The 17,046-nt window shown below is 41.5% G+C and overlaps 1 protein-coding gene across 1 annotated transcript in view; it reads left to right on the top strand.

The window, feature by feature from the left end:
• Positions 1 to 17,046, top strand: part of UNC5B (unc-5 netrin receptor B) — a 155,602-nt gene that overhangs the window by 104,683 nt on the left and 33,873 nt on the right. Inside the window, exons 3-4 of the mRNA XM_063307836.1 lie at positions 10,018 to 10,161; positions 13,859 to 13,962. Coding sequence (XP_063163906.1) covers positions 10,018 to 10,161; positions 13,859 to 13,962 — 248 coding nt within the window. The remainder of the gene's footprint in view (positions 1 to 10,017; positions 10,162 to 13,858; positions 13,963 to 17,046) is intronic.

Raw genomic sequence — 17,046 nt, forward strand, 5'->3', positions numbered from 1 at the left:
ACTTTAGTAAGACTTTCCAACAAAGTACTTAACAAGAGGCTGTTAAGAAAAACATAAGAAAAACATTTTTTAGAGTAAGGGAGGTAAAATCTGTCATAGATAAAACATTTGCTAAGAGCAAAGGAACAAACAACAGGGATGTATAGTCAGTGGTTTCTGGGCAAGAGGTAACAGATGGAAGTCCCAAGAATCTGGCCTGAAAGGTATTTTTATGTCTATAATACTATAATGCTATTACAGATTTTAAGGCTAGATTCAGGCAACCTTCTGTAGCGTAATGGAGCTGACTAGGGCTAGTGCACCAAAGTAAATGATTTATTGATGTAGCCAAGAAGTTAGATGTCCTATTGCCCCTTAACCTCAATGAATCTTGTCTCCTTGGGCTTAACTGCTCAGAGTCCCTCTTTTGGGGGAGATGGGCGGTAGTACAAATTTGAGACATAAATAAATAAATAAATAAGTAAGTAAGTAAATTGGAGAGATCCTCAAAGTTTCCTACAGTTGCTCAAGAGATGGTCTACAACTTATTTTAATAAACAAATACATAATTAACTCATACCAGTTCAAACTCTGGTCAGGTGTATAGAGTCTGCAGATGGTCATTGCCTTGAGAAATGATTGCTTGGTCCTCCCTAAAAATAAGTCAAGGAGTGCAGGAGTTCAGCAGGCTTTGTTCCAGACTTAAATTTTAAATTTGAATCCACCACCTGGATGAGAGGGAGGCATATCTGTCTAGGACAGATTTAGTTACAAAGCTACTTTTTTTTGTTTTCATGCCTTGCTTGTGCATTTCCTAGAGGCATCTGATTGTTTATTGTTGGGAACAGGATGCTGAACTAAATGGTCTTTTGAAAGGATCCAGGAAAGCTTTTATATTCTTACATGTACCGAAATAGAATAATGGACTCTGATAGGTTTAACTCCACATTTTCCTGACAATTTTAGCATACTAGAATCTGGAGTAGATTCAATTCAAGATTTTGTTTGGATTTAAGAGGGTCAGTCAGGCAGCTCCGAAAGATTCTGATGGGGCTTGGTTTAAATCACTGTTTAATAATCATGTCATCAGAATGAAATAATTGGAAATATTTCAAACTAGAGTTCTCTCCAATTTCAAAGGTAGTAAAAATACCATTTGAAAACTGGATTATTATTCAACACCAGGTTTAAGAAGCTTCTGGCATCAGATAGTCAAATGCCTTAAATAAATTCTTACACCAAATCTAGCCACAGTCCTGGGAAAATTGGAGCATTTCATTACTTTTATTTTTAATTGCACTCACTCTGCTGGAGGATCTGGGTAGAGCCTGCTTCAACAACGTCCAAAGCATTTTTTAAAAATTTCCATTAAAATCATTCTGCATTTTCTCATACTTTTAACAATCTTAATCATCCCTTGCTCTTTTTCTAGATTTTTGTAGCAGTAATTCTTAACATTAGTTCCCCATAGCTTCCACATCTTCTTTCCTTCTTTCTGCTTTCCATTTATTCTGTTGAAAGATCAATCTATCTTCTATTATTTTTCAAAGTAGGACTCATACATTCTCTTCTTGCAGTTGTTCTACTTTTACTCGTTTCTTTCACTTCTTTTCTTTTCGTCCATTTTCCCCCCCAAGATTCATTCTGACACTACTAAGAAAAGATTTGTCCCACATTCAGAAGCTCTCATCATCCTGGTATCCTTCACCAATTATTTCATCATCATCAAATCAATCATACTTTTAGATTCATTTCTTTATCATGTGTACCCATGAGTGCTCTTAGGTTTAAGCCATATACCTGAAATCAAGAAACCTTTTCCTAAGCAGAAACTCAGCAGTCATCCTTGTCATTCATTCTTGTGTCTCCAAATGGTTCATTCACTTCCCTTGTACTGTCTCATCTTATTCCCACCCCTACATTCATGTCACTTAGTATAATGTTTGCCCATTTAGAATTTTTCCCAAAGGTCATCTTTGGTTCTTCCATTATCACCATTCACTGGAGCATAACGTGCAGCTGTCACCAACCTATGGATTCCTACTTTCATACTCACTCACTATGACCTAAGTGAGATCTTGCCGTACATTTCAGCTGTTCATTCATAATTAAACCAGTATCTTCATTTCCCTGCGTGTATTCATCAGCTCCACTCCAAAAGATCAGACCATTTTTATTCACATCTATTACAATTTTCTCTTTTCCTTTTGTGTCACAGGTATACAACACACACACATACACACACTCATATACTTTACCATATACTCCTCTTACACTCCAAGTTTCATTCTTCTACCTGCTATGATCATCACCCATAGATATTGACCACTGCCAGCTATTATGGCTTTGGTCAATCAAGGCCTTCTCATAACATGTTTTAATAAGATAGAGAAGGTGCAGACTAGGTTACTATAAGCTTAGCTGAACCTGCGCATGTGCAATATTTCCTACTACTCATAAAGACAGCACCAGTCTGGACACATTTTAGTCATTATACCACAAGTATAACCAAAGTCCAGTTTTATCCCAGGCATCCTCATGCTATTCCAGGTGAGCTAGGATCTCTAATCTAGAGAATACCTTGCAGGCAAACATACTTTGCCTATACACTACCAGCTCAGAGGCCCTTGCAATCTACTGATAGTTTATATAGTATACCATTATTTTTAGGGATGCACTGCACTGTGGAATAAAGCAGCTCAGGAAGAGATAGCTTGTTTAAGCAATCTCTCTGCCCTGTGCAGGGGCAAAAAAACGTGGGGGGAGCCAGGCACAGGACACTGTATGAGAGAAATTTATCTGAATGAGATGGCAGCAGCCAGCAATCTTCGCAGCATCTCTCTCTGAGTCATGTGGTTCACTTAGCAACCATTTCACTGGATCCTATTGCAGTCACTAAACAAGGACTACCTCTATTTGCTTCCCATCAATACCATTTTTTAAAAAAGAAAGAAAGAATCTGATGACCTCCTTGTACTTAAAGCTAAGCTGAACTTTTTTTTTTTTACAATTTCACTGCCACTCTTCTCCAAATTTGCAAAATATTTCCCTGCCTCATTTTCATTAGAGACAAATACTGTAGTCTTGTAAAAGTAGGGGATATTCAACCCACCTTGATAATAAATTGATAACAAAACAATTTAAAGCTTCTGTTCCAAGATTTCCTCTGCCTTTTCCCGTGTCACCAAAGAACAGATGCTGTAACACATGCATACAGACATAGTGAAATAAAAACAGTGTGGTTATGGCAAATACAGCAGCAGCAATAAGATGTATGAGACAAAGAAGAGCAGATGTAACATTGGGCAGGGCGTCCAGAAGGTGACTTTGAATCTGCCTTATGAACTGTGATCAGGGACTTGTTTACTGTCTACCTGCAAATTGTGGAATCCACTCTGGACACGTGATATAAATGGTGGAGGCAAAATCAATGTGTATAATCTATTAACACATTACACAAAGGTCTCCATGACCCAAACCAGTACTATGTGGCTTTTAGATGCACTGTCAAGAAGTGTAGTGGAGAGGGGAGGTGTCTATATATAATATTTTACAAATTCAAATGGAATTGAAACTATATTTATAAAGATACTCCAAGAAATCCATGCTGAGCTTTCCAGCAACTGGGCAAGACAAGCCTTAGGATACTTGAGTTTATTAGCTTAGAAGCCATCTGAAAGTAGATGGATTACAGATTAGCCCTCTTATCTAATACTTCCCTTAAATCACAGGGTTAAGGGTCTGCCAGATCAGATGTCGATTTTATGTAGGGATTTTTTGTTTGTTTATTTTGCAAATGGACCATTTTTCTGAGCTGGGCCCCTATCATATTATTTGTATTAATGAAAAGTGGTTGTAAAATATATAACTGTTACCAGAAGCATGTTTCTTCTTTTTCATTTGCTAGATTCATTTCACTGTCTGTAAAAAATAAATAAATAACAGCAAGAATATACTGTATAATTATAATGAAAGCCTCTATTCAATAAGTCCATTATGCACTGTTGAACCCATGCAAAAGTCCATATTATATGCCTTCAAGGGCTAAATTATTTAATTAGCGTGGAAGTTGGTAGCATGAATAGCAAATGGATTTGCAACAGGCAGGAGGCTTTTCTGCCCCAGGAGACTCCTTGCTACATGTTCCTCCTGCAATCTCAACTGTGTTATTGTCACACCAGCTAAAGGAGCCAGACATGCTAGGCTGTTATTCAGAGAAGCCATACAGCAGGGAAATATGGCATAAAGTTTGCTGTCTGTAGCTGAAGGAATGGGGCGGCGTCAGTATCAACACAATGCCTACTAAAGCCTCATAGTTGCAGCTAACATTCAAGTTACTTTACTTTAATAGTCAAGACGCTGGTGCTGCATTTTTATCTGAGCAGAGGAAAACAGTAGAAGAGAATACATGTAGCTCCAGGTTGAAATGTGGAGTCCCTCTCTGAGCTTGGTTGTTTGCTTGCAGACATTTTATTACCCGACTAGGTAACATCATCAGTGCTGGTGAGTGTGGGGTTTGCTCCCTGTTTATAAGCAGCAGCTTTCCCTGCCAGTGTTGAAAATCAAAGACCTAAAAATAGAAGAAGATGAAATTACGGTTTCATTTAATGTCACAGCATTCTTTGTGTCCATAGATCCAGAACTAGCAAAAGGATCCATAGCAGCAAATACACTAAGATTGAAATACCCAGAATCATGGACCTCATCAGCCTCTGCCTCACTAGCCACTTTCAGTTTGCACTCCCACATATACAACCAAAAGCATGGATCTGGTATGTACAGTAGATGACACCTTCGTCATAATACGAAAGGAACAGCTAGAGAAGACACATGAAACAATCAAGAACATCTTCAAAGGAATTAAATTCACAAAGGAAGAAGAAAACAATAACACGCTACCCTTCCTGGATATCCCTATCAGCAGAGGAAATGACAGCAAATTAGAAATGCAAGTCTATCGATAAACAACCCACACTAACCAAGGGCTCCATTACCAAAGCAACAACCCAACCTCCCACAAGAGGAGCTGTGTAAGAACATTATGCAGACGAGCACAAATGCACTGCAGCAAACCCGGAACACCAGAAAAAGGAAACAGACCACCTCTACAGCATCTTCCAGCAAAATGGATACCCACACAACTTTATCAAAGTGTGTCTGACCACTCAACCCACTACAGGACAACCAACACAAGCTATGAAAAGGATAACTCTACCATACATCAGAAACATCTCAGAAACCACCAACAGACTGTTACAACCACACGGCATCATCATAGCACACAAACCAACTAAAACTCTTCAAAACACCTTAAGCAAACCAAAAGACCCAGTAGCCCAAAAAGAAGAAACAGGAGTCATGTACAACATACAGCGTAAGGACTGCAACAGCCGTTATGGAGGACAGACAGGCAGAAGACTAGCAGAGCACATCCATGAACACCAACCAGCAGGTAGAAGACATGATGAAAACTCCTTGATCTCACAACACATGGACAGACTCAACCACAGTTTCAGCTGGGAAACTGTGAGCATCCTAGACCAAGCTAAATCCAAAACCGCTAGCGAATTCCTGGAAGCCTGGCATTCAGACAAATCAGCCATCAATAGACACATAGAGATAAACCTCATTTATACACCATTCAAAAGAGACAATAAAAATGCTAAGAAAGAAACAAAAGACCAGAACACATCCTCTCCAAAAGCCAAAACCCAGATAAGCAGAGATTAACATCAGACAAACAAGCAGAAAAAACAATAGCCTATTCAAGGAACTACCAGGGAGAAAACTACACCCCCACCAACACTGGCAGGGCAAGCTACTGTATATAAGCAGGGAGCAAACCCCACACTCACTAGCACTGATGATGTTACCAAGCCAGGTAATGAAACGTCTGCAAGCAAACAACCAAGCTCAGAGAGCACCAAGGAATCCTTAGAAGAACACATGTATTCACCCCTGTTATTTCTGATTTACAGCCAGATATCAAGACATGCTTCATTATCTTAAAAGAAGCAAGCATCATTTTCTATTTGCAGAATTAGCAAAGGGTGGGTTGAATAGGTGTGTGTCTCTCTCCCTTCTCTCTTCTTCGCCACCTTTCTTCTCGATGGGCCCAGCTTCTCTTCTCTTAGGAGGTGCCCATCCATCTCTTTCTCTCCCTGCCCCAAGAAAACAGTCTCTGCTTTACTATTTTTAATTAACATGTTCCTTTTATATAGTAGCACTTGTCAAAGAGCTCAAAATGTATTCATGCTTCTCCCAATGTTCCTCCTGGATCTTTACAACTCCTTTGTCAGAGAACTTCTGTGAGAGGTAATGGGAGGGTTCAGACAGAAAGTGCTTAGCTTTGATTTAGTGAGTTTTGTGAAACCAGCCATTCTGTGGCTATTTAAGGGTTTTAATTTAATTTAATGTATTCAATTTAGGCACCACCCAGTTCCAAACTGACTCTGGGCAGTGTACAATAAAACCTAAGCCTCCTACATTTTTGGCCTGATATGCTTCTGTCCATCCCTTTAGACCAGAAGTACATTGGAAAAAGGTGGAGTTTTTCATTTCATTTTCTTTTTGTTTTTTGGAGAAGAAAAGAGAACCCTCATGAACCCAGAAAGTAATTATGTTCATGCTGGAAAAACATCTGTGAGTTGTAGGAAGCAAACATACCATTTTCCGATAATACAGGCAAGGTCTGATAGTCTAGGATTTTATACCATAAGCTGGAGGTGGGGGGGAAGCTTTAGGGATTTCTTTTTTATTAATCAGATGACAACTTCCCAGGCTCATGAAGAGCAGGAGGACATGGCAGCCTTTACCGGCTTCAGATTACTATCAATGAAATGTATTTTGTTCATTAAAGCATCAACTGTCTTAAACAAGGACAGTTCACAAACTCATTGCTTATCTTTAAAACCATCACTAGTTAGAGATCTGTGCAGGGTGAAGTAGAGGGTAATTGTTCTTTTTTTGCAACAGAAAGAGTTAATGGCTGCTGAATCCACTCTCTTCCTTTGTAGGCAACTGGCAGGGAAAGTTTTGCTGTATTAAAGTAATGAGATTAAAGCACATGCCACTGCCTCTTGTAGAATGGAGGCTGTGATTTTTAATGTGGAAGTGAAGCGATGAAGGCGGCAGTAAAACAGAGGAGGTAATGGAGTACAGCTTAGCCTGCAATGCCTCATGTTCCTGAAACAGATGCATGTTGATTATAGACCCCCATCAGTGATCAACTGTGGGTGGGTGGCTGTCCTACTGTGCTAGAAAGTTTAACACATCAATGCCTGTCAAAGACTGTATATGCCGACGATAATGCTTGAAGGTTAGAAACCATGGGTAAAAGGGAGATCCTCTGCCTTGCCTCCTAAGAAGAGATTCATTGCAATGAAAAGGAGAACCTGGTCCTACTCATCAGGCCCCTAAAGATGCTTCCCTCCTTTTCCCGATGTATATTGTGCCATGTCAATCAGATAGTGAGATGTAGGAAATAGCTTTATAATTTCTTTTCATCAGTGCTTGTAACATTTAAGTCAGTTTTTCTGAACCTTGGCAACTTTAAGATGTGTGGACTTCAACTCCCAGAATAGGGATGTTAAAAAATTCTGCCACAGGTTTTTCTGCCTTAGATTTGGGGTTTCTAGCCCAGAAGGATTTATGGCAGAACAAAAGCTAGCTACAGCTGAAGTCTGGCTAGTTGTTCTTCTCCCCACAAAGGATCTTATTACTCCAGTGTTTTGTGGGATGATTGTAGCCCTGTTCAGGCATTCAGCTGAACTTGCAGAAGATTAGAAACTGGATAGAGAAGTTATGCCCTTTGCAGTTATGCCCTTTGCTCCCTCTCTCCTCCATACATTCAGCTGGAGGTCCCTATTTCAGCTTGTGCAAAGAACAAGTGTTGGTTCTTTGCACAATCAAGGACCTATCAAAGCAGGAACTCATATCAGATAAATAACTGTATTCGTGTTAGTAGGAATGCAAATAGGTATCTCCTTCAGATCTCTGAATGAATGTGTGAAGGTCAGGGAGAGAGGGGTAGGGCTAGCATGCACACCAACTTCTCTGTCCCATTTCAGTCCCTCCATGGGTTCAGCTGAATGCATAACAAGGGCTGTTGTTTCATTTCCTGGACTGGTTCTTTTTGCTTGGAGTAAATTTCTGGTGTCGCAGAGATTTAATGTGGTTTCCACCAAAAGTCCTAAGCTTAACTGTAAGTTAAGTTACAGTACTTATAACTTAACTTACATTAAGTTATAAGTACTGTATTGAACCAAAATGAAGACATCATTGAGTCTAAGTCATACTCCTGCAAACAAAGATTAGACAGAAAATGTAATCAGGAATACAGACAAAAGTCAGATTTGTTGCCTAGCTTCTTCGCTTTGTCCACCTTGAACTGTGAACTCCAGCTTCCACCAGTCCTGGTGTCACCCCCCCCCACCCACATAAATATGTGTATGTAACACTGGAATATATAAATATATGTACATATCCTGAAACAAGCTATACTCTCCAGATAGGGCAGAATCAGGACAAATAATTAATTTATATGCATTACATTGTTAATTAAAATTAACTTTCTATAAATAAGACATTCTATTTATAATATTAATAGATCCCCATTTGCATAACTATTATATCCATATGTCTATCTGTCTTCCTTTTTCTTTTTCTCACTAATACACACAAACAGAGAGAGAGAGAACAAAGAGAGAGAGAATCATCTACCTCCTTCCAGGAGAAACAACAAAAAGCAAGGGAAACAGTGGTCAGAAGGGGTAGCTGCACTGGGAAGGGAGGAAGCGTATTCAGACTTCCAAGACTGATGTCAGCCCTTCAAGGTAAACCAGACTAGGAAACCAAAGTCATGCAAGCCAGTGCTATTATTATAATGCTACAGTAATAAAGTCTTGCAAGTCTCAATGTGCTTCCCCTGTCCCTCCCTCTTTGTGAGAACTAGAGAAGGTCCTGTTTGAGACGCTTTCTCAAATTACATTTTGCCCCAGTCTCAGATTTCTTTTGTCTGACCATTGCCTTGGTTGTGCCTTTCCTCCTGTTCCTTGAGGTTATACCTTCTGCCCATTACAGTATGGCAGAGTGAGTAATCTGCAGCCCTAAGACCGCTTGCAGGTTCTCCCAGAGAGTTCAAACCTATGTTTACTTTAAGCACTAAGGTAAAGTACTGAGGGAGCACAACCTGCTTTGCCCCCAGAGAGAAGGTCACCACTCACCAGGAACATTGTGGGTAAAATGTGTACTGGATAGTTGCATTCCTAAAATAGTTTGAACTGCCCAGAGTCTCTGGGAGTCAGGCAGCATATAAATATTTTTTTATTATTTTTTCTTAATTTTTATCCTGCCTTTATTATTTTTATAAACAACTCAAGGCGGCGAACATACCTAACACTCCTTCCTCCTCCTATTTCCCCCACAATAACAACCCTGTGAGGTGAATTGGGCTGAGAGAGAGGGATTGGCCCAAGGTCACCCAGCCGGCTTTCAGGCCTAAGGCAGGACTAGAACTCTCCATCTTCTGGTTTCTAGCCCAGAACCTTAACCACAAGACCAAATATAATTTACTACTACTACTACGATCTTCAAACACAGGATACTTAGCCTAGGAATCATGGTATGATATCAAAGTCTCTTGGTTGATTGTCTGGCAACAGCATTATCACATTTAATCCTATAGTGTGATTGGAATAGGTGTGATTAGTTAAATACAGTTGATCAGGAAGATTCAGGTCTTAGTCAATAAGAAAAAGAACAAGTACAATAGCAACATTTTTTTCATTATATGTAAACTGCGTGTGCTGCTTTAGTGGTATATGCAAGCAACATAACCTAAAAACGGTGCACATAAGAAACTGAGTGAGATAAATAGCTGTACACAAAGCTCCAACATACCATAAACAAAGCCTCTGATATGTGTGTGTGCATTTCTCTCTTCTCCATAGATGGTGTTTCTTATACGCCTGACTCTCTTAGCGACTGGTCTCAGCAGCTCCCATAATTATTCATCTTTTTGAATTTATTTGCTTCCAGGGCTCCTTGTAAGGGAAGTCCAGATTGAAGTCTCTCGCCAGCAAGTGGAAGAACTTTTTGGCCTAGAAGATTACTGGTGTCAGTGTGTGGCATGGAGTTCTGCTGGAACCACAAAAAGTCATCGAGCTTATGTTCGGATAGCATGTAGGTTTGGGAGTTTTTTCCTGTCCTTCTTTTTGAAAATCCTTTTTACATGGTGAGTTTGCTGCTGGTGTGTAGTGCACTTATGTACACTGCAGAAGAACAAAGGGGAACAACCTGAATGGCCACATTAAAAGAATTTACCCTCTCAAACATTTTATAGAGTATTAGCTAATGAAAGGCACATGTGTGTCCAAGAGAGAAGTAGCTGGTGAGATATTCTTTATTGGAAGAAATTCAGTGTTCCTTTTTCCTTAGTGGGTTTTTTGGGAAGGAGCAATCATGCCAAAAGAAATTTACTCAGAGCAGAAAATAAACTTGATTTTAGAATAAAGCTGTGATCCACAGACAAACGTCTTCTATCCTGATGCAGCTTTTTCTCCATGTTGTGTGCAGTTCCTACAGGTACCCCAAAGTGGCCACTGCCAAGGCAAGAGCTTGCCTTCAGTAATCCTTGTTCTACATTCTCTTCATCTGCAGTTGGCTCCATGTTATGTGCTTCTGGTCAACTGCATCTCCAAAGATTCTGATTGCTAACCAATTTCCATCAGAGATGTGGTGACCGAATTATGCTCCTTCAGTGGATTCCTCTTTGGCTATCCAAGTTGCCAGTCAGCTTCACCCTGAGTATCTAGCACTTGTCCAGCCCACGTCTTCTTGTCTGACTTCTGAACTTTCTGCAGCTGGGTCACATTCTAGAGTACATATATAGTTCAGATGGACCCTGGCCAGGGTGATGAAGTCACGCTGTGTCACCCTGTATGAGTCGGAAGTGCTAGAACAATATTCCTATTTTCGGCAGCTATTCAGTGCAGAGAACAGGAGAACTCCTTGGAAAATCCCTGTTTAATTTTTAAGGAAGCCTGGTTTTCATCATAATATAACCTGAAATCCCTTATTTTAGGATTGTAAGACAAAGGGGGGAATATTTCCTCCTTGGGGTTCTCAGACTAATATCTATAATGGTTCTGAATTCTAAATGGTGATTAATTTTTCTAAATGGTATCTGGATTTTTCAGCAGAAATAGGGATGAGGCATACTATCTGCACACCAGCTGGCACACAGACACGTGACTTGCTTTCTTTTTAGCTGAGATAGTGTATAATCACAAAAGTGAGGAACTGGACTCCCTGTAGTTTGGCTATTGAAATAGTTCTGGAGTAGGAGTCAGTTTTCACAGTATTGATTGCCATGTTCAGCTTTTTTGGGTTCAGGGTCTGCAGGAGTGAGGGGATAAGGTCCAAAGGCAGAGCAGTTGAATGGCAACAGACATCTGAGTTTATATTTGTCCTTTTTGCTTTGTTTAACCAGCAGTGACCCAACTTCACCCCAAATGGATACTCTCAGAAGTATTTGACATAATGGTTGGAATTGGGGGAGTTGCAATCCCAAATATCTGGAGAGTGCCAGGTTGCAGAAGAGTGCATTGGCTGTGATCCCACTTAAACCTGGTTAATTGGATTAAGCCAGTTTGCACAATGCACTTAACCATTAATTAACCAAATGTTCTGGGTTTGTAACATTCGCTAAGCCAAGGTTAATAAAAATTGAGCTGAATATGCTATATGAATGTAGCTGCTCAGACATTAAGCATTTTCTGTGATTGCAGCACTTTGTGCTAGGCCATGATATGCTTGACCTGTAAAGGCCTGAAATACCATTTGTATGCTTGTAATGCAAGAAGCAATGGCTGTGCAAAAGCAATTAATTACTGAACCCCCAAGGGGCTGATGGTGCTATGATATCTCTAACCGTTGTAGAACCCATTCCATGACGCTAGGTAGCAAATTATCATCAGTGCCATCATCATAATCATTCTCAAAAAAATTGTTTGGGATAGCATCTCTTTTTATGGAGTTAGTTTTTCAAAATGTTTAGGAGGAATTCAGTAGATTACAGCGCCACCTACTGATTAATTCTTTACTCCTGCCTTTTCTTACAGGTTGCCATATACATGTCCTTCATTAAAACCATGGGCATTGTTCAGGCTTGTAGGAACTACAGGTATTTCATAGAATCTGAAAATCCATCAACTGGAAGCTGCCACAATGCCTGGCACTTAAATTCTGCCCTTCAGAAATTTCTTTCCAGTATCAGAACTGAACTGAAATGATAGTCCTTCCATAGAAGTTACCTGTTTCCTGAATATTCCCCAAGTTTTTTTTTTTCATGCAATAGTTTAATTTGGGGTTACAAAAGGAGCTCTTTTGTTGCTGGTTTTGCTGGCTTTGCTAAATGGCTGGAATCCAGAAAACCTGGCCAATTTATTGCAAAACACCAGAGGAGCTGAGTTGTTTTGCCAGGGTACACTGTTGATAAGGGCAAGGATATTGCCCCTCCAGATCAGGGAGAGAAAACATGGAGTCCTCCAAAGCTCTATTTTCTTTCAGCTGTCATTCTTTTGGTTTCTGAATGTTCACAGGGCTTCTATTAAGCTACAGACCTACCCTGCTTTGGAAAGATGTTCCATTTTAGTATTTCAAATCATGCTTTTTGTGTGGGATGTTCTTCAAAATGTGAGGAATAGATTCCTTTTTCGCTGTCTTTCTTTCCTTTAGATAGAAGCCGAGTGCCTTTGAAACTTCATGTTGATGTACCACCTGAACCCCAATTCTAAGTGTTTTTAATCAGTATGTTTACCCCAGTACTTTTCAGCAAGCAATGAAAGTATTATGAGGAAGTTGCCCTGCATAGCTTTCCTAGCTATAAAGCAGTTTAATAGAAAGGCGATTCATTCTAAAACATCATTTCAGTAAAGAGTATGAAGGTAGATTCTGGTTGTAAACATTGTCCTTTCATCCTCAAATTGCTCAAATGAAAACATTTTCTGGGTGGGTTCTGCGCCCACCCCCAGGAGAAGTAAGCTTTCAAAATGCTTGAAATGTTTAAGGGCTTACTGTAGTTTCCCCATCAACTGGTTGATTTTCAGATATATTTTTAGATTTTTCTTTTTCCTTCTTGCTGTTGAAATTTCATTCCAAACAATCCTAGATGCATTAATTGTATGGAAAAGCGAAACTTCTTCATTGGCAAGAGATTAATCTGACTTCCCCCAGTGTGATATGCTGTACAGGTATTAATTTTACTGGCTAGGATTTAATGAGACTTGCAGTCCTAATATCTAGAGGTCATCAAATTGGGGAAAGCTGAGACATCATGATCAGAGCAACAGATTTTCTGGCTGTCGTTGCAAACCTTCCAACCTTTGGAAAGCAGCTGGAGTCCTCACCAAATACCATTTTCTCTGTTTCTACACACAGACACAAACACAGACACACACACAGACACACACACAGCCTCCAACCAAAATCAAGTGTACATATGTCCTTGTGTATAGATAACATGACATTTAAAAGATGTGATCATAGCAGAAGGACAATGTAGATCAGAAGAAGAGGAAGATGTGACGTTCTTTTAAGCAACGATGGCTTCCACTTAAAGAATGAAGTGCTGCTTTTCTTCTGGATAGGATAGCGTGCAAGCATATTGTTGATCTTATCCTTATGGGTTGGAGCAAAAATTACACATTTTGGGCCAAACTTCTAAGAGATCTGACATTTGAGGCATTTCAGGTGCAGTAAAAATAAGAAGACATAAAAACTTGGCCTCTTCTGGGCTACTTGCCCCGTACTTGTTAAGTTGCCCTGCAAGTGGCATCATGGCTAATGCTGGTGGGTTTTATATCTTTCCTGTCCTTAGACCTGAGGAAGAACTTTGACCAGGAACCACTTGGGAAAGAGGTGCCTCTCGACCATGAGGTCCTTTTGCAGTGCCGTCCTCCTGAAGGAGTGCCAACTGCTGAGGTAAGATGAGTACTCTGTGAGGACCACCAGTGGCCACCACCTGTAATGGTTGTCTCTATTAGCTAGCAACCAAGTGTCAGATTTCAGTGCCTGGAGAAAGTCCTTCTGTAACTGACAAGGAACTTGCACTTTCTGCTTCCCAGACTGGGCTGGGGGCGGGGTTGCCTGCGCACGGGTCTGGCTCCGAGTGACAGCAACCAAGCCCAGTTGTGGTTCAGTGAGAACAGTCCCAACCACATCTGCCACCTGGTCAAGGTCCTGAGGCAACTGTGACAAAGCATCGGCCAGAAAGTTTTTCTTTCCCAGAATAAATTTTAACTGGAAGTTAAAGCGACTGAAAAACTGAGCCCAGCAAATCTGTTTAGGGCTGAGACGTTGTGGGGTGCGGAGGGCTTCCAAATTCCTGTGATCGGTCCAAACCTCAAAAGGGCATTTAGCACTTTCAAGGAGATGGCGCCAGGTTTCTAAAGCTGCTTTTACAGCAAACTCCTCCTTTTCCCAAACATGCCAATGGCGTTCTGTTTCAGAAAATTTCCTGGATAGATAAGCACAGGGTTTTAAGCAATTGTCTGAATCCCTTTGTAACAAAATAGCCCCAACACAGGAGTCAGAAGCATCAACTTGGACCACAAAGGGGCATTCAGGATCAGGGTGCTGTAGAATAGGCTCAGCAGTGAAAAGGGTTTTTAACTTCTCAAATGCTGCCTGGCATTCAGGTGTCCAATTCAGCACTGCCCCAGGGTTTTTTACTTTGTGTGTCTCCCCCAAGCCCTTGGTACGGAGTAAATCAGTGAGGGGCAGAGCAATCTCAGCGAACCCCTGGATAAATTGCCGATAGTAATTACTGAACCCTAGTGTCATGAGTCAGGACACCTAGGAAACTTTGTAATTGCCTCCGGGTGCGGGGACGTTCCCAACTTAGAATCGCCTGAATTTTTGCAGGGTCCATTTCTATACCCTTGTCAGACACTCGATAGCCCAGATAGTCAAGTTGGGTTTTGTGAAACTCACATTTGGAAAGTTTGGCATAGAGTCTGGCATCTCTAAGTTTGCGTAACACCTGTCTGAGGAGGCGTTCATGTTCCTCCTCAGTTTCAGTGTAAATGAGAACATCATCTAAATAAACCAGGACCCCTTTAAACAAATGATCATGTAATACTTCATTAATCAATTGCATGAAGACTCCGGGTGCCCCTGCCAACCCAAAAAGGAGGACTTTGTACTGAAACAATCCTAATGGGCAATTAAAAGCCATTTTCCACTCATCCCCAGCTTTTATGCGAATGCGGAAATAGGCTTTGCGAAGATCGAGCTTGGAGAAAATCTTGCCCTTTGACAAATGAGCTAACATGTCCTTCATGAAGGGCAGAGGGTACTTGTTGACAATAGAGACAGAATTTAAGCCTCGATAGTCCGTACAGAGTCGAAGCGTGCCATCTTTCTTTTCCCGGAATAACACAGGAGCCCCAACTGGGGAATTAGCAGGTTCGATAAACCCCCTTGACAGATTTTTGTCAATGAAGTCCCGTAATACCTCGAGCTCCTTCTGAGTCATTGGATAAATTTTTGGCTTGGGCAATTGAGCATTGAGGACCAACTCTATTGCACAGTCAGTTTTCCGGTGGGGGGGGGGGTAACTGATCTTCCATCTCCCCAAATATGTCTGCAAATTCTTGGTATTGAGCAGGCAAGCCTTCTAAATGTGGCAAGTCAGGGCGCGGCATGGCGATCGCTGCCCTTCCAGCCCCCGCGTGTGCAACTATCTCCGCTGTAGGAGCTTGGTAAAATCCATCTTTAAAAGTCACAGTTCTGTGCTCCCAGTTTATATAGGGGCTTTGATAGGTCAACCATGGGATCCCCAGGATTACCAAGGGATTGCCAACGGGTGCTACCATGAATTTCAAAGTCTCACGGTGGCTGCCCATTTGCATTGCCACAGTTCCAGTGAAATGGGTTGCCGCCCCCCCCCCCACTGTTGAACCATCCAACTGTGTGAAGATCAAAGGATGCTGGAGGGGGAAACTAGGAAGTTCCAAAGCAGCAACCAGATCAGGGTGAATTAAACACCTGGAACACCCAGAGTCAACTAAAGCCCATACCTCTAGTTTTTGTGCAGGAACCCAATTTCACTTTTACTGCTAAAGTGGGACAGTCAGCACTCACCATAGATCTTCGCGCCCATCCTCTTCCACCTGCCCACTGGTGCCCTTCATGGCAGGTGGCTGGCATTTCCCGCCGGCTCCTTAGAGTTGTCTTCAGCCTCTCCTGAGAAGTAGATTACTTCTTCAGCGTTGGCTGTCCCTTTGGCTGCTGTCATTCGCCGCGAGGGGGGGGGGGTAATTTGGCCAGCGGCTTCCCCACTTGATCTCCAGCCTTGGCTTTCAGGCAATCAGCTGCTTGATGCCCCTCCTTTCCGCATCGGAGACACTGACCCCTTGCGTAGCGCCAATCTCTCTCCTCATCCCAGGCTCTATAGCTTGGCTGGGCAGTAGTCGCAGCACTTTGGGGTCCTCTCATGGTGGCGGGTGGTTTTTCAGGTTTTCTAGTTTGCATGAAGGTATGCTGAGCGTGCTCAGCCTTTCCTGCCAGACAGATCCAGTGGTACAATGACTTGGGGTCGTCTCTACACAACGCCCAACGCAGGACATCCCGGTTGAGTCCCTCTTTAAAACGCTCTATTAGAGTTGACTCAGACCAGTCAGTGATTTTCCCAGCCAGAGCTTTAAACTCCAGGACGTAATCAGCTACTGACATTTGGCCCTGGGTAAGATCCTTCAGCGCCTTCTTAGCTCTTGTCTTGGCCAGAGGATCTTCAAAATGCAGCTTTAACACCCACATGAAATCATCGAAATAATCCAGTGCAGGGGAGTCAGCATCACTTAATTGAACATACCAGTCAGCCGCTCGACCCTTCAACTTGGTGGCAATGGCAGTTACTTTAGCCTCTTCAGAAGGGAAGCATGCCCCAAACTGCCTCATATAACTTTTATCATTAGTTAAAAAGAAAGATAACTTTGTTGGATCCCCATCGAATTTGACAGAAAAGTCTCTCACTCCGCCTCCGGTTGGAGTGGAACCAGCCAG

The sequence above is a fragment of the Candoia aspera genome, chromosome 6, assembly GCF_035149785.1.
Source record: "Candoia aspera isolate rCanAsp1 chromosome 6, rCanAsp1.hap2, whole genome shotgun sequence".
Classification (NCBI taxonomy): domain Eukaryota; kingdom Metazoa; phylum Chordata; class Lepidosauria; order Squamata; family Boidae; genus Candoia; species Candoia aspera.